The following is an 18,062-nucleotide window of genomic DNA, read 5'->3' on the forward strand; positions in this document are numbered from 1 at the left end:
TAAAATGTTTTTTATCATTCAGTTATTTCTGAATATATGCCATTTCATGGACTAGCTGAATAGTTTTGGAAAAGGCAGGTCATGTTTTTATGCTAATCATCCCTTAGTTAGGGTGGTGCACAACTGTAGTAGAAAGCAGGGCATTTTAACTTTGCATGTCAGCAGAGTGAACCATGACCTCAGAGCTGTCCATTGTAGACTCTTTGCTAGTCAGGAGAGCTCTTGTGGCTTTGCAGGAGGGCAGGTAAGCAAAGCTTCAGGGTGAAAGGACACTAGGTTTTATTTCTGTTCTGCTACTGTGTATTGTTTTTGTTTCTTTGCATCAATGTGAAGTTAGGGCTGGAATTGAGTGTCATGAGAGTTTTGGTATATTCAGACTTTTATTTTGATCCTTTCGGACTCCCCTTATTGCTGTCTCACTCCACACTTAAAGCCTACTATTCTGAGCTGTCACTCATTATTCCTGTGCAATGTGGCGGTGCCCAGTGTAATTTTTCCTACAGCTTTTCTGGATTTTGCTATTCTACCATTATTCCCTAAGCTTCATTACCTCAGCAGATGAAGTCCCAGGCAGATTTTATTTCAGCATCATTGTGGGCTGTTGTGAGGAGGCAGCTCCCTTGTTAATGCCCTGTGTCCTGCCTTCAAGGCCTTCTTTTGCTTGCAGCCCTAGGGTGGTGCACAACGTCAGTATTTATGAACTGTCTCTGCCGTCCTGTCATGGTTCCTCACCTAAGGATGCAAGTGGTGTTTTACTGTCCTTGAAGGCTCTTTTTGCTGCCTCTGCCAGTCTCTGCCAGCTGAATTTCTACTTCCTTCCCTTTTCATAATGTAGCTGACAAAATTGCTTTCCTTGGGACAAAGGAATAGCACCAATCAGCTAATTTGTGTTTCATTTTCTGATGTAATTTACTGTCCAAATCTTTGCATCAAAGTTTATCATTCACCATTCCTCACTTCTACCTGCCAACATGTTTACATGTCTTTTTCAAGGCCACTGTTCTCAGCATGTTCGTGGCTGTACTCCTCCATTGTGATATCACTCATGCCACTCTCCTCTGTGCTCGGTGGCTCTTGCAGTGCTTTGGTGACCATTCAGGTGCCAGAGGAAGGAAAACGCTTCTTCATGCCCACTGTGCATCACCAAACATGACCTTGTTAGTACATTCAGCTTTCCTTGAAGTTTCTCCATCTGTTCATGATGTCTCTCAGCAGACTTTTGCCTGTGTTTTGGGTTTCAGCTCTTGTTGATGTGCTTTTGTCCTCAAGCAGTCTTCACTGGAGTGAAAACTGCCCTGCACTGGAAATCCAAGTATCTTTTTCAGCTGCTTTCCATCCTGTTTCCAATCTTGAATGGAAATCTTCTCTCCTAGGAAATACCTTTCTTCTCACTTGTGTTTTTGTAATTCCGCCTCTGCTGTTTTCTGCCAAGTGCTCAGGAGGCAAGTTTTCTTGTGAACACAAATTTGTGTTACAATGAAGTTATTGCAAACCCAACTAAAACTGCTTACTGGGAAGAATTTTTTGTTTGCAGCAAGTGATTTATGGGACATAGTTGGTCAGGGTGATGTGTCTGTTCTCAGGCATTAGGAACAGCATGTTGCACCTGAATGCTGCACTGGCTTGTTTGCAGCATTTTGCTGGATGGAGTGCTCCTCCCAAACCCCTGCAGTTAGATATGCAGTAGAAATGCTAAGGAATGGAAATTTGCCAAGGGACCAGGTCAGAGAGCTTTTAGATAAAGGAAGAAAAAATGTGGGAATCAGCAAGCAAAAAGAACAAGGAAAGAATGAAATCCTCTGAGGAAGGGTACTTGCAGTGGTCTCTGCACATCTGTGCTACTCTCTCTTCTGGGTTTGGGTGTGTTTGCATGCACATGGAAGGGTGCCTAACAAAGGAGAGTTGCAAGGAGGAGTAAAGAAGAGCACTGACAACATGTGCAAAAGCTGTTCCATATGTGCCCAGTGCTAGTTTGAAGCCTTCCCAAGACAGTGATGATGGTAGCTGATGTCATGCACAGACAAGAGGTGCAAACTGACTTCTTGTTACTGACAGAGAGAAAATCATGATGCTGGGAAAATAAAGGAAGGTCACCTGTGCTTTATGTGGAAGAGAATGGAAGATAGGGAAGAGAGGCAAAGGTACCATTGAAGTGACAGAGCAGGATAATGAGATTTTTCTTGTACTGATGAGAACGGTCAACGCTGCTTTGGTCAATACTCAATTACAAGGTGTTAAAGTGACTGAGACCCAGTCTTGTCTCAGCTAGTTGCTTTACTTGGGTGAATCAATAGGCAAAGATTATAGATGGTCATATGAAGAAGACGTCTTGTTCTAGTCAGGATGTGAAGGCTTAGGAATTGAGTGAAAGAGAATTGCTAACTTGTGACTGATTGGCAGGGAAAAGAGTGATGTTCTTCAGCAGAGGAAAAAAGCAAAAGGTATGGTTTCTATAGCCATATGAAGTTTCTCCTCTTGGGTTACAATAGTGCCTAGGTATCCAAGAATGGTCAAATAAATGGAGATTTTGATTCAGACAAGAGGAAATGGCACTGTGCTGAGGGCATAGATACAATAACATGGGGTGTAAAATGGGGACAGGAGAACGGGACCTCAGAGATCCCCGAATATCAGGGGATAGTGGCCCATCATGAGCCTGGGACATGGAATGGTAAAAGATGAAAGTTAATTTAGGTAATAGCAGCAGAATTAAGGAGGGATTGCTGAAGGTGGATGAAATTTTGAGAAGTGGAATGTGATCAAATATGTCTTTGGAAACAAGCAGGTCAGAAAAATCAAACAAAAAACTGGATCTGAATTTTGTGTAAGGATTTGTGATGTAAGTCAGAGTGAAGTGAGGAAAAATAACAGAAGAGAACATAGTTAAGCCTTACAGATAAATGGCAGAAAGGAGGCCAATGGTACTGACATGCCAGTAGAGTCAGAAGTCAATTTATGGATTGAGGGCTTGTTTTGGGACTCGGAAAAAGGTTTGTTTTAGGAAATAATGGATTGGGAGAGATGCCAAAATATGAGCATGTAGGAAAAAGTTGGCAGGAAAAGTGAAAGGAGGGTACTGAAACACTAGAGAGGAAGAATGAACAGGAGGTCAAAAATACTCAGAGCTTGTTTTGATGCTGGAGAGGGGTGAATGTATGTACAGGACACCCATCTGTTCCTTTGAGATAACAGAAGAAAATAGGTCACTAAGGGAGCACACATAGTAGAGGGCATGGGGAATTAATAGACTGAGTGGGTTGAGGGAGAACTTGGTTGTGTGCATGAGTTTGATTTGTGAAGTGTCATATTTGCTACATGCTCTGTAAATCTCCAATTCTTGATTGTTTTTGCAGTGCGACTCCATGACAGTATTTCAGAAGAAGGTTTCCATTACCTCGTCTTTGATCTGTAAGTGTCTGTCTCTGATGCTTCACCAGTGATGCAGGCGTGTTGGTGGTTGACTAAGAGTGGAATAAAAGCACCTGCATTAGTATCATGTTCCTTTTCTCTTTTGAGACCTGTAAATACCTCTGGCCTATTTGACAAAAATCCATTGACTGTGTGGTGGGGACAGACCAGGAAAGCTCCTGGCTTCTGGCACCAGGTGTAAGTGTGGGATGGCAAAGAATGTCTGTCCTTTGTATGGAGACTGATTTTTGTCTCTGAGGCAGCTCAACAGGGGTCAGAGGAGGGCTGTCCTTCCCAAGCTCAGCATACACTATGCTCAGCAGAGGTGTGTGGGCATTCCTGCACAGTGTATCAACAGTGTCCTGTACACTGCTGGTGCAAAGGCTGTCCAAGGGCTCAGTCATGTGGAAATAACAGTGCTGATGCCATGGTAGTGGAGCTCTGCCCTGGTTCCCCTGTAAGGCAGTATCCCATGCAGGCTCTGGTAAAGGACCCAGGTGGGTGGCCATATACATCCTTTAACTGCACAAGCATGGACTCTCTAACATCCTTTGTTCTTTTGCACTCCAGGGTTACTGGTGGGGAGCTCTTTGAAGATATTGTTGCTAGAGAATACTACAGTGAAGCAGATGCCAGGTAAGACTGTTTCCAGACCCTTGCACGTGTGTTCCATGTACATGTACAAGTGGAATGAATTTCCTGACTGCTGATCTGTGCGTGGCTTTGTTCTAACACTCTTGCCCCTTGTCTGGATAAAACAAATCCTCTTTCTGCTATTAGCATGAACTTAATTGTCACCAGATAGCCTGACTCAGTACAGCTCTAGCCTTTGCCCACCTGGAGACATTGCTGTCTCTGCCACTTGCAAATGCTGTGCTCTTTGCTGGGAGAGCCACTGCTAGCAGCTTTGTCCTACCTGGCCTTTCTGGTGACAGCATGTCCTTACTGAGCAAACATAAAGGAGAGCTGTGAGGGTGCTGCCTGCTTGGCCTTCTTCTTCTTCTAGCAGGGTTTCCAGTGATGTTGGGCAGACTCATTCAATTTGCCTGTGTCTAGGTAATGGTTTACAGGACAGTGAGGAAAGGAGGCTTTGAAGGCTGTGTTTCTGTGGAACTCTCAGCTGGTCAGTGCAGTGACAGAAGGTACAACATGAAAGAGCAACCTTCATATTTTAATGTAAAAAGATTTAGAGTTATGCCCTTCTGTTCCTGAATGTTCCCTCCTTTCCCACATGCGAGTTTCTTGAAGGGGCACGTGCATGTCCCTGTTTATACATGGTGGATGTTATGTGCAGCAGTAGCTGAGGGTGTTGTCTGACCCATCCATCTGCTGGACATGCAGCATCTGGAATCAAAGTTGGGATTAGGCCACTCCTGCTCTGCTTTTGCATGGCCTCAGAGTGGCCCAGTGGTGATATTTCACCCTGCAGACTGAACCCCCATTCATGTTCTTATCCCATACTAACCCTTGCTGAAGCAGAAATCAGGGAAGCCATGAGAAGAGAGGAGTAAGAAGGAAGTAGTGGGTACTGTGGCAAGTTGAGTTTGGTAGGCAGTACTTTAAGGACAATGATACTGAGTGCAAGGAGGGAAAGAGACTGTGACCTGGGGTGCTGGTGTAGGTACTGCTAATGGAGTCTGCAGGCAATTAGTTGCTTTCCTCGTGGTTCACTTACAGTGTGTGTCTTCTGGTCATTGCAGACTTTCAAATGAGGCACTGCCCTGTGTGCTCTGCCAGGAGCCATCTGGTGATTGGGAAGGCCAGTGAACTCATCAGCTCTGCTGGAGCTCCTGGCAGAGAGGTCTGAGAGCCCCATAGATGCTTTCAGCGGGGTGTACGGATCTTGTAGGCACAGCATCTCAGATCAATCATGCCACTCTGCCTTGAAGCTGGGAAGTTTTGAGGTTATCAATCACAATCCTTCCCCTGTTCCTCTTGCCAGTGCCTGTTCCCTGAAGTGCTCAAAAGCTGTCAGTGACTGACACTGCTCAGGAAAATTATGGCAAGGTTAGGGGAAAAGGAGGACAGTCTGTTGCTCTGTGAACCCTCCTTAGGGTGCTCAGCCCTCTGACTGTCAGCTGGTCAGGTCTCCAAGTGCCCACAAGATGACAGAGTGAAACTCCTCCCTTTCTCTCCCCATGCTGTGCTGAATTCCAGAGCAGTCTGAGAGAGCGAGGGAGCGAGGTCTGTGCCAATCTGCCGTGTTTGGCTCGCCTGGGACACCTCACACTTTTGCCATTTTTGGCCAGAAAATCTCTCTCGCTCAGACTCAGCTCTGTTCTAATTATACATTTTTGTTTTGGGAGCAGGGAGATTTTCATGGATTCCGACCCTGAGGATCGTACTGCCGGCTTCAGAGGGCGGGGGATAGCAAATATACAGTGCTGTACCTCCTCTCCTCTTCCTCTCTTCACCCTCTTCCCATCTTTTCCTGTAGCCTTTTTTCCTTTCCTCAAATATTTCACTCATTTCAAATTTGTTCCTCTGAGATTTGTAGAAGTCAGTGAAGGGTCTGAGAGATCCTACAGTGAGGACATAGACCTCTCTGAGTTGTCCACATCTGCGTGCTTACTGCCCAGCTGTAGTTGTCAAAATCCCTGTTCCGTTCCACATTCATCCTTGGGAGCAAAATAAATGTTTAGTGGAAGAGATGGTTCCAACCTGGAATCTCACCCATGGGTGGATTGTGCTGTCGTTATGTGACAGGTGTAAATAACATCTTGTTTTTGTCCCTGTGGTTTACAGCAGTGGGAATGGCATAGACAGGGTTTTCTGTGAGCTGGGGGAGTGCAGCACGCTGCACTTAACGGAATGAGTCTGCTTTTCAGATTACTAACCCCTTAAGTGGGATCTGTACTTAAAAGGCACCCAGCAAGCGGGTGTGTGTGCACATTGTGTATATAAAGTGCTTGAGATGCTGCTCTGAAAGCTTTGCAAACTGGCAGGCGCCCAGGCGTCGTCATCCTGAATTTTCTGGGGGAGGCTGCTGCTCTCCCAAAGTTTATTCTTTGCTCAGGACTAGCCCAGTGGAATGTTTCCTGGAGTGATTTGGTCTTGCTTGCACAATTTTGGCTGCTGTTTGAAGATACTCAGATACCTTGGTTGTTCTGTGTGGGGTGGGCACTGTTGGCTGAAGGAACAACTGAGAGGCTTAGTATGATGGGAAGGGAAGGAAGGAAATGATGGGAGGTAGGAGAGAGGCTTAGTGGTCCTGCTACAGAAAGGATGTTTGGCATCCTGTTCCTCGGGGGACTGGGGTTGTTCAGCTGTGATGGTGCTGAGCTGTGGCATCCACTGGTCATGAGGAAGACATTCAGCATGAGATCTTGAATGCCCCATAGTACAAATATGAAATTTAGGGAAGTAGTTCTGTGATGAGATGAGATGTTAAATGTGTGTGTGTAACTTTGTGTGTCTCTCCCTTTTATCTTGCAGCCACTGTATTCATCAGATACTGGAGAGTGTGAATCACATTCACCAGCATGATATTGTGCACAGGGACTTGAAGGTAATGTTTCCTCTGTGCTGTAGTGTGAGGAGAGCAGCCAGGGGATCGTTGGAAAAGGCAGGAATATTGTGTTGCCAGCTAGCAGGGATTTTTGTGTGGGCTTTTTTGGGGTTTGGTTGTTGTTTGTTGGCTTTTTGTTTGTTTGTTTTACTTTAACTGGGTTCAGGGGTTCCTGAAGCACAAATTTGCTTCTTCACAGTTTTCTAGAGGGCTAGAGGGTGTGATGAACTCCCAAGGAAGTTTTCAATCTTTGTGAACCTTGCCAGCTCTCAGCCTCTCTGAGGCAGCTCCAGGATGTGGTAGTTGTGAATCTTGGAGAGAAGTATGCTTCCAGACAAACTTGGGTAGGATTCATTGTAATGAAGGACACTTTCTAGTTTATGATTGAAGAGATCTCTAGAGACCTGGAGCAATCTTTGTTCAATCTGCCAGGATGAGTTTGTCTGCACAGAGCATGTATATTTTTATTCTGCAGTGTTGCCAAATACATGCCGCTGTGCAAGGGCAGAGATGTTCAACAAGAATTTCTTTGTGTTATTTCTTTCTTCTCTCATCAGTAGAAGCACTTTTAATCTAAAACTAAAACTGCTGGCCAGTTAAAGACTGGATGAATCAATCATTTGACACATTATAACACATTTATAGCCCCTAAGCCTCCGCAGTAGAGTCACCTAAACTCCCCAAACTGGGCAGCTGTGCTGGGAGCTGGGCAGGCTCCAGAATGAAGAGATTTGTGCAGAAAAGTCTGCATGCCCTGGAGCCTTCTCTGTCTAAAGTGGCAATGGTGATGGTCACCAACAGTCCAGTTAAATTAATGCAGGATGACACCTGCTGCTAATGTTGGTTTGGGCTTGTTAAACAATGTATGAGGGGGAAGGTAGAAAAATATTTTGCAGAGAATCAGGTAAAAGCACGTTGCAAGTTTGGTGGCAGTGTTCCTCTGGTGTTTTGGTCTGGTGGAGAATCCTTTGTGTTTCTGACAAACTCCCATGCAATACTTCTGACCTTCTGCTTCACTACACTGTAAAAACATGCAAATGATCTACTGTGGGCTGTGGCTGCTCCTGATTAGACCCAACACCAGCTCCTGAGAGAGCAGCATCCAAGAGGCACTAGTGTCCAAAATTAGGGAGTCTATGGAAATCAATAATGTTTTACAGTACAGAAGAAGCTTTCATTGTGTTCAAATATAATCTGGTTTCCTTCCAAAAGTTTTGTTTGTAGGAAAGCTAGCAACTTGTTCAGAATTTCTCAGCTTCTAGACACTCCCTGCTGTAGTTAATATGTTTCTTCTGTTGCTTGCTCTGATTATCTGAAACTCTCCAGGCCTGAGGAGTAACCATTCCTTTTGGCAATGAAAGTTCCTATGCTTTTTAATATTTTTAGTTATTTAGTTTGTTATTTTATTTTAATATTTAGCTCCTCTCCAAAAGCTTGGCCTTCAGGTCAGTGTGTAATAACTGCAGAGCTTGCTTCAAGTAAAGTTTTGTCTTTTGTACCTCACACTCATAAGCCTGTATTTTGGCTAACATGTTATTAAAAAATGTCAAATGTTGAGCTGCCTATAGGGACTGTAAGAAATTAGTGTGTGTTCACATCCTCACCAAAAAGTATGTGAAACCTGAGACAACCCATATGTTGGCAAACATGCACATGGATAAACGCCATTAGCCTTAAGGTGTTTGCTTCTAAAATAGAGGTACAAAGTGCTTAACTAGCACAAGTCTGTCTTAAATGTTGCTCTTAGTCAAGCTAAGCCTAGGTGCAATCTGGAGTTGAGAGGGATTTTCAGAATATTTAATTGATCTTCTGCTTTAGGGTCTTGTTTATAGAGGTGAATTTTCATTAGTGTAGCTTAATTACCACAATCTTTTCTTCTTGCCATATCATGAAAAGCTAGTGGCATCCAAATTTATGGAGACCCAGCTGTCCTTCCTTCCATGCTGCTTATGGCAAGGACTGTGTTGAGGAAGGCTTTTCTCCTTTCATTCAAGGTAGAAGTAGGCACATGCCCAGTACTTTAGGACAGATGAGTGAGCAAAGTATCTTGTGCCTGTCAGGCAGAACAGGGGTAGAGTTGCTATGGGGTGAAATAGTGAGCAGGCTGCAAAAAAGACCCTTATCAGACTTTTGAAACTGAGACAAGCTCCTGTTTCTGGATTTCCAGGTATCCATCCTGCTCAGTTAAAAAATCAACTTGATAACGAATTGCATATAAGATGAGAAGAGGTTAGGTTGAGAAACCACTGTTTGACCTGCCTATCTTCCAGCTGATTTTCCTGCAAAGTCGTAATAGCCATCACCTTAAAGGCTTTGGGGTTTCAAGGGGTCCCTTGAAGCACCAGCTGCTTTGGTGCTTCAGAGGAAGATGCCAATTCTCAGTCCACTTTTTGGAGCTGTGTAAGGCCTTTTGCTGCAGTCCTCTGCTGGAACACAACAGAATTATGGTTTGAGTGAGATTCATTCAAGGTGAAAATATGAGGGTCAAAAGTCTGTCTCCCTTTCCTGGCACAGGGAAAAAGTGACATGGTTGCTTCTTGTATAGGTGATGGCAGCAGTAGCAAGACAGAATATTTTATGCTGCTGTAAATGTGTAGCATGAAAAAATTGCTTACAAGAATACTCACTGCTGTGCTGCTTATGCCAGTTTGAGGCTGAGGCTTTTTCTGTAAGGGATGAAAACTACTGCCTAGCCAGATGATGCCTTCCCACATTACAGCAGTGTGTTTGGCAGCCCTTATTAGCATCATATTTACTTTTTCAGTGCCTTGGGGACTGTCTAATGTTCAAGGGGAGAAACATCACTGCAGATTGTATCTCCTGCATTGTCCCTCCCTTCTTCCCCTGCTTCCCTTTCCCCTCCTCCAGTTATCCTCTTTGAGGAGGGCAGAATAGAATTTTGGCTTAAGTGCTGCAGGAGCTGTACTGCCAGTGCCCTCTGGTGTCAGCATGGGCTGGTTTGGAAGAGGCTCTGTCTCCCACAGAGGAGCCAGAGGATTTGTGTTAGACTTGACAATTTTCTGCCACTCTAGGTCAAGGCCATTCGTTGCTGTTGCTGTGTCTTCATCTGAACAGGTTTAGTACTGCATGCTAAATTCAGTCAGCAGGTGCAATTTAGTGATGTGAATACTAGGTGAGAGGTTTTAACAAGGATGTCAGTCTTTCATTCTTACTCTCTTTTTTTTTTTCTTCTCCTCAGCCTGAGAATTTACTACTAGCGAGTAAATGTAAGGGTGCTGCTGTCAAACTGGCTGACTTCGGACTGGCTATAGAAGTCCAGGGAGAGCAGCAGGCCTGGTTTGGTAAGACTGTTTGAGCTTTCCCAGCTTTGCTCCCCTGTTTTCTGGTGGCTGGTTGGGTTGCATCCTCCTGAGTACTTTGTCTCAGTTCTTCCAGCACATTTCTCTGTATTTGGCTGTTTCTTTGCCAAGCATGACAGCCTCTGGGTCTTAGGCTCAAGCCTAGGTACAATAGAGAAAAAACTAATAAAGAAAGACCGAAAAAATGGCTATGTGTTTCTCTATTTTTCTTCTCAGTTCACAGTAGATGCTAGTGTCAGAGATGAATGCAGCTGCTAAGTTTAGACCCTGATCTGAACTTTCCTACTGCTCATAAGTGTAGACATCTGGAATTTTGTTTGGTCACTTTACAGAAATGCATTTGACCTAGCCTTCCTCAGGCACATTTGGATCTGACCGTATCTTTGTTTAGCTAAAACATAATTAGAAATTAGACCTTTCCAAGCTAAAAATCAGCTCTGATACTCTGCAATGCTGCAGAGATTCTGGAAAAACAACTTCTTCTCCTGGTCTCCCCATATCACTCAGCAATCACATGCATCCCATTTGTGTCTTGTGTTTTCAAACTCCAAGCCATTAAATGTAACAATTATATAAGGCCTGGCATACAAGTTTGTGTCCAGCTGGTTGACATGGTCCCTCTTACTTGTCTGTTTTCCTTGCAGTACATAGGTGCTGGATCCTATCTGATTTTCTGTTTTATTTTGGGGGTTCTTGCCTCTTTTTGTTGGGTTACCAAGAGACACCTCTAGCAAATAAGAGATGAAGGGTGGGAGAGACAGGTTTTGGAATTTGTTAGTTACCACTAGTGGATTGGCAAGCTCTCTTCTGCTTGGGTACTGTAAGTACTTCATGTCATCCATTTTCTGGCAGGGTTTGCTGGTACTCCAGGCTACCTCTCCCCTGAAGTCTTAAGAAAAGATCCTTATGGAAAACCAGTGGATATATGGGCATGTGGTAAGATTTGACAAAATGTTTTACATTTAAACAACATCATTCCATGTAAAAGTGTGATTCTTTGTAGCCTGTTGCTGGGAGGGTGCACAGTGCTCCTTCTTACTGGGTGGAGACATGAAGGCACAATTGAGGATAAGCACCTTGTGTAGATGGAAAGCACCTTGTGTAGATGGAATGAATACTGGAGCCTGAACTCACTTGATTCTGGCTCCCAATCTTTTCCTTGGGCCATGTATCAGATGTTTGAGACGCAAGAGATAGGAGACCTGTCTATGCTTTGCAGAGTCAGTTGTTTAGATAACTGTAGCAATTTCCTACTACACTAACTATGTAGAAGATAAAATACTGAAGAGGGATGATTTTTTTAAAAGAAAATAAATAAGTGTTAATGTATCTGGGACAGATAAGTTTAAAGATTTGTGATATCAGTGCTGCCTGACATGGACTAAATGGTTCTCTGCAGGCCAGGAGTGTCAGCTTTGTCAGTGTCATTTTTGTCCCAACACCGTGCACAGTAAGCATCTAAAAAGGGAGTCCCTCCTAAAATGTCCCTTGCTGCCCAGGAACCGTATGAGATGTGGCTTCATCTTACTCATAGAGCAGCTGGGAGTTGTGGCTCACCAGCCATGGTGGGTAGTTGTGGCTCCCCAGCCCGAGGAGGGTAGAAGGACATTATACAGCTCAATCGAATTCATGACACTGGTGTTAAGAGCTGAACAGGAAGTGCCAGGGTGAGGTCCAGCAGATGACAGATTTGTACTGTGTTTTGCTATCTCAGAAGGCTAAATATGATGGCAAATGAATACATGGAGCAATCATTGCCTTGGGGACTGTCAGGAGGGAAGGAAGAGGGGCTGAAGGAATAAATGGCATATTAGCCTAACCATAGTGTATCTGTCTCTCCCTCCCAGGAGTGATTCTGTACATATTACTAGTGGGGTACCCTCCCTTTTGGGATGAAGATCAGCACAAACTCTATCAGCAGATCAAGGCCGGAGCCTATGACGTAAGGGCACTTTCTTGCTGAGTACCTGCATGGGTGTAGAAGCCATCCAAAACATGGCACTGTCTTACCTGGCATCCTGCAGCAGGCCAAGCTTCTGTGCAAAGTGATGTTTGACGTGCTCATACACCTCGTTGTCTTCACTGCCTGGGATACAGTCCAGTCTGGGGCTGCTGAAAGGATATGAAGGGGAAGCATCACAGCGGGCACTAGAACGTTGACACTTGTTAGGGAAATGTAGAGGGTGGGAAATGGTGTCTTCTAGTAATGCTGATATTTTTAGGGAAGTAGAGGGAAGATAGAATGAAGGAGCTGGTCTTTGTCAAGGCCTAATAAAAAGTATGGGGATGTATTTTGTGGAATATTAGCTTCAATTATGGTCTTTTACTCCTCTGTGCTCTAGTCCATGGAAAGAATGGAGCCCAGTGAGAAGACTGAATGGTTGGGGGACCATTGGAGGGGTGGCTTTGTGGTGGGGATCAGCATGGTGGATTGGGTTGGAGGCTCTTGTAAAAAGCCAAGCAGATCATGGAATGCTTCTTAAAGCACAGCAAAACTGAGGTGTAAAAAGTGCCTGAAAGAGGAATAGCAAGGAGGCTAGTACTGAGGGAAGCAAAGGTGGACTAAAATATAGTTTGAGTACCACAGCTTTTATGTTGTACATAAATTCTTCCATGTAAGGAGAGGCTTGAGAGGGCAGAAGGAACTCCTGGAAATCCTAGCTTAAAGTCTGTGGGCATGAATATCAAGAGGAAGTTGGGGAGTTCTTTTTGTAGCCTGTCTTGTGGTTTGTATTAAACAAAAATAAAACCCCAAAAGGCGAGGGTTCTGCTGGACTCCTTCTGGCAGTTACCTCCCAGCTTCTGTGCTTGAGACCATGAGAGCAGCTGTGCTGGTGAGAACAAAGCTCTGCCTATGTCCTGGCTCTGTGACTTTCCTGAGTGAAAGCAAAGTCATGTCTTTGTACTTGATAGCCTTAAATGGACTTGTGTTCTTCTCTTGCCTTTTTTCCCCTCCAGTTTTTGTGTTGGTGGTTCTTATTTTCCACTAATTATATCAATTGGGATTTTCAAAGCACTTCAGGGATTAAATACCTCTTTCTGTAAGTCGTGAAGAGTGAAGTGCCTGATTCTTCCTTACCTATCTATTGTTTTTGAATTCTTATCTATAGTGAACAAATTTCACTAGATCCTTCCTTCATTTTGGGCCTGTAGGCACATGATCAGACAGGAAGTGGCAACAGTGAAAACACTGAATTTTTTTTTTTTTTTTTTTACTTTGTGCTGTTGGGTAGGGGTTTTGCAAGACATTACCGTGAATGCTTCAGAGTTCAGGTGTGGAAAAAGTGTCCTTGCTTGAAACTTCAGTATCATGATTTTTGAGTATCCTCATGCAATGTTTGCAAAACAAATTGTATAATGCCTTAGTGATGCCTGCAGATGCAGAAATTTGATTATATACAAATCAAATATGGCAGGTGTATCGTTATGACCCAACTGAGTAAAGCGATAAAAAAGCATGAGAAAAAAAGATGGAATAAACTTTTTCTAAATTATGTAGTACTGTAGGGAAATGTTTTCAGGATAAATCCATTTTATTCTCCCACTTAAAGACAGGGAGCTTCACCCCACCAGCATATTTGTGTTCTGAAGATCACCGTATTTGTACAGTAGATTCATAGGATTTAATCTCAGCATGCTGTCATCCATACCACATGCAAGCCTTTACGGGATGGTGTAAATATCTCATCTTTATCGTTGCTGGAATTATAGCAGAAAGCAGTTACTCCTCATGGACAATCATCAGCAGAAATACTTAAAATTCTTTTCTTTGTTTTCATGCTTCTGTATTCCCATCCACTGTTACATCTCTCCTGCCCCCCAAGTAAAGATCTTGGTATGGTAGGTGGTTGCTAACAACTTGCTGCTGGGTTGCTACACCCAAGTGGTATTGTTCCAGGACATTGTGTTCTATAGTGGGAAAAGTGTACCTGATGGGATGTTCCCTGTTAGTAGGTTTTGCTTTTGTGCAGTTTTACTGTAGTTAACTGTGATTTTTCATAAGCTGTTAGAGCTTTTAGCATGCTGTACAAAGAGACAGGTGGGGTAAAAACAGATAGTGTCTGTGTTTTTCATGTAAGAACTCAGTTAAAAAGATCTGTGACTTTACTTTTTTAACTGTTGAGTGTGAAAGAAATTCAAAGGTCTGAGTGATTCCTAAAAGGCTTCTAAACTTTAAATCTTCTTGCTTATGTCTGGTGAATGGTACAGGTGTGTCCTGCTGTCTGGCACCATTCATTTGTTGGATTCTGGATGATTTTTGTTCAGTATGAGTTTTCACAAAAATTAGTGGGTTTTGCTACTGTGTTAGCCCTGGTATCAAAAGGGCAAAGGCTGGCATTTAGCTGTGTGGCAGGGAAGAATGTCTTGTGATAGTAGAAGATATTTCTATTCAGTTCATCATCTGTTCCTTCTTCCTCTTTTAGTTCCCATCACCTGAGTGGGACACTGTGACTCCCGAAGCCAAGAATTTGATCAACCAGATGCTGACGATAAACCCAGCAAAGCGCATCACAGCTGACCAGGCTCTCAAACACCCATGGGTTTGTGTAAGTGTTCTCCTTTTTACAGGTTTGCCTTGAATGGACATGCCAGGAAGACTTGAAGGACCCAGTATATTTCTGTGGTGGCAAAACCACCACATTCCACCCCTCACTACAATTTCAAATATTTCAGATTTTTTTTTTTTTTTTTTGGATACTGACTTTCAACAAGCCAACTTTGTCATGCTGTGGTGCTTTTATTGCCATAGTAGTAAAAAAAATAATCCCTTATTCTTTTAGAATTTTGTCAGAGTCCACAGTTTCTGTTTTTTTCCCCACATCTTTTCCAATCCATAGCATCCTAAAATGTCAAATGGAATTTGGCATCAGCCAAAAATTTTAGGACCATTTTGTTCTTCATCTCTGCTTCAGTTTACAACATAGCATCTTGGCAATATTTGGGACATTTCTGCTATGTTGCAGCTTAACTGGCTGTCAACTTGAAATCAGCAAAAAAATCTTTTGCTGTTCTGTGTATGTAGTTTCTGCCTTGCCATACCTCACACATAAGTATTTTTCATTTTTTGCAAAGTTGGCAAGGAAATCCCAGAACACATCTGGGTGTGGGTGTAGGGGAGGGCAGCAGTGATGCACTTTTATCTCTGCAGGATGAAATAGTTTGACCTAAGTCTTACCAGATGCTCTGGTAATACCAGAGCATACTTCTGGGATGGGTCTAGTGTGCTCTTTTGCTTATTTGTTCTTGAGAAACTGTGGTGGTGGTGTCCTTATACCACAAATCAACAGATTTCAAGTTAATTATGTGAACATCTGTCTAACAGGAGTGTAGGCTGTAAAATGATGCAAGTTCCTTGGAAATCAAAACTTTACACTAGCCGAGACTGCATTTTTTTTTTCTCCTTGCATGCTTGTGATCAAATTCCTGTGTATTAAACTTTCCTCCCAATGCCTGTAACCAAAGTTGTATTATGATAGCCCGTTCCCTGTGGCAGCTTTCCTTCTCTGAGCTAGGGAGAGTCTGATTTCACTTCCCAGCCATGTCGGCCTCTTGGTGAAACTGCCTCCTGTCAAGTCTGTTGTTTCCCTTTGCTTTGCAGTCCCTGTGTGCACAACATCTGTTTTTTACTGGGTATGTATGGCTCCTCTAAAGTAAATGTTGCAGGAAATCTAAAAAAGTTTAAAACTTTTTCTGAGACACTGAGTGTCTTAGCATCACTGAACTTCTGACGTGTGTGTCCTGATTCTTGTAAGTGCACATTGAACAACCGGACATCACTGTCTCTCCTGAAAAGGCTGGAGGAACCAGCCAGAGTTGTTTGGGGACACTTTTGCTATATTCTCCCCACACACTGCCATGTGTACTGCAATAGGTGACCAGCTTTGACAATAGGATCAAAGCAGAGATTTCCCATGAAACTAGCTGAATATACGCACAGTTTACAGTTCTTTTGGGTATTGCAGAATTTTTTCCAAGCAAGAGAAGGTTAGTGGAGACCTTGTTCACACTTATGTGCCAGGTTAGAAATTCACCCACTGTCCTCATAAAGGGAATTCAGGCTTGTGGTTCTATGCAAGAGCAACAGCTACTTTGGCATTAGTCACTGGCTTCCTCATGTGCTTTAAATACTTGGCAGTAACAGTCTCTGATTTCCTCTTGTGGTCTTAATGGCTGCAGCACTTCTGGGAAGTTGTCTTTTAGCAGCTGATGGCATCCTAGTCTGCGGTGGGTGACAGATGTGCATCACTGCATAGAGATTATGCTCATTTTTTCTTCCGTTGGTACAATAGAAATACATGATCTTTTACATGCTGAGAATCTGTTTCTGCAATACTGATACAAAGATGCCAAGGCCTCTGCTAGTCAACCTCTTATATTCAGGGGGTTGCCATGTCCAAGAAGGCTGCTGCTCAGAAGCATTCCCTTACAGCTTGAAATTTCCCTTTCAAACTGTAGCTAATGCGGCCCAGGTCTTTTCTGTAGTGCCTCTAACTCAGTTTCCCAAAGGTATTCTTTGTCTTCTTCTTTACTATCTTAAGTCCTGTGTGTGCTGATTCTCACCTTTACTTCAGTCATAAATTTCTTGGGTGCAGTTCTGTCATAGCCCGTCTTGATTTAATGTGTCTTGATGGAAGTTCTCAGGTAATGCACCAGTTGCAGTGCTCTGCATCCGTGCAGTGGTGAGAGGCTTGGCCATGTCAGCCTGAATGTGTTGACTGTGTGCAAGTGGAATGAACTTCTCTGACTGATTTGGTATGGGTATGTTCTTGATCTTCTGCTCTTCCTGTTTTTCAGCAACGATCCACTGTTGCATCAATGATGCACAGGCAAGAGACTGTGGAGTGCTTGAGAAAGTTCAATGCTAGAAGGAAGCTAAAGGTAAGTACATCTTAATTCACTTTAGGTTTGATTTTAGTTCTCTGAATTTGAGGTTAGTGCCTTCCTAGTAGCAATACTTTTTTTCATGACTAGCACAGTGTTAGAAAAGTACCTTATGTGATCCTCCAGTACAGTGCATTGAAGTAGTGTACTGAGGAGCTGAGTAGTTTCTTTCTCAAGCTCTAAGCTTCCCATGCCTCCTCTGCTACATATTCACCTCTTCTAGTTTCTGCCAGTGAGTTGAAACAGAGCAGGTACTTCTGGGACTTTAGTTCTGAACACTCTGTACCTTCCAGTACTAGTGTTACCAGTTGCCTGCAGCTGGGCAAAGCCTCTGGCCTATGCACAAAGCAGCTCTCTGCTGTGTGAAATCTAGAAAGCAGCTATGTGTTTAATTCTTAGTGCCATTTCAGATTTCCTAGGCTATCCTGCCTGGCATCTAGCTGCTGCTCTAGAAAGGCAGGACCGCGAGTGGTCCCATGTCGGGCCAAAGAGGCACACATGGGATTCCTGGATACGCTGGGGCTCTTCAGGCTACCAGTGGTATACTTCTGCATTGGTAACTGATGCATTGTGTCCTCCATGGGTTAGCCCAGCCCCTTTCCCAGGTGGCACTTTCTGTAATCCCTGCTTTGTCTTCCCCACAGGGTGCAATCCTCACGACGATGCTTGTGTCTCGGAATTTTTCCGGTAAGTTCTCAATGTTTCCATCCTTGGTTTTGTTTTGTGTGAGAATATTTTAACCATTTTGGAGTCAAGTAGGAGGGGAAGAAACATGGTTTCAATTCATCATGGTGTAATGGTGGTCTTTTGCCTGAGCCGGTGACCAGTGTGAAATAGGAAATTATTTGTTTGGAGAGGAACGCATGGTATTGTAGTCTGGTACAAAACAAAAGTCAAGTCCGCTTCTATAATCATCTCATGATGTTTTATTAGCAAATTACTTG

General features: G+C 43.6%; 1 protein-coding gene across 10 annotated transcripts in view; it reads left to right on the forward strand.

Moving 5' to 3' along the window:
- The window catches only part of CAMK2G (calcium/calmodulin dependent protein kinase II gamma), a 117,409-nt gene that overhangs the window by 65,387 nt on the left and 33,960 nt on the right, over positions 1-18,062 (forward strand). For 9 of the 10 annotated variants that reach the window (XM_084210687.1, XM_084210692.1, XM_084210693.1 and 6 more), the window contains exons 4-12: positions 3,354-3,408; positions 3,979-4,044; positions 6,844-6,916; positions 10,116-10,218; positions 11,089-11,172; positions 12,084-12,178; positions 14,661-14,783; positions 17,032-17,115; positions 17,763-17,805. In XM_084210687.1, the coding sequence (XP_084066813.1) occupies positions 3,354-3,408; positions 3,979-4,044; positions 6,844-6,916; positions 10,116-10,218; positions 11,089-11,172; positions 12,084-12,178; positions 14,661-14,783; positions 17,032-17,115; positions 17,763-17,805 (726 nt within the window). The remainder of the gene's footprint in view (positions 1-3,353; positions 3,409-3,978; positions 4,045-6,843; positions 6,917-10,115; positions 10,219-11,088; positions 11,173-12,083; positions 12,179-14,660; positions 14,784-17,031; positions 17,116-17,762; positions 17,806-18,062) is intronic. The other variant, XM_084210695.1, reaches the window with a different exon arrangement.

This window comes from Fringilla coelebs, assembly GCF_963513975.1.
Source record: "Fringilla coelebs genome assembly, chromosome: 8".
Taxonomy (NCBI): domain Eukaryota; kingdom Metazoa; phylum Chordata; class Aves; order Passeriformes; family Fringillidae; genus Fringilla; species Fringilla coelebs.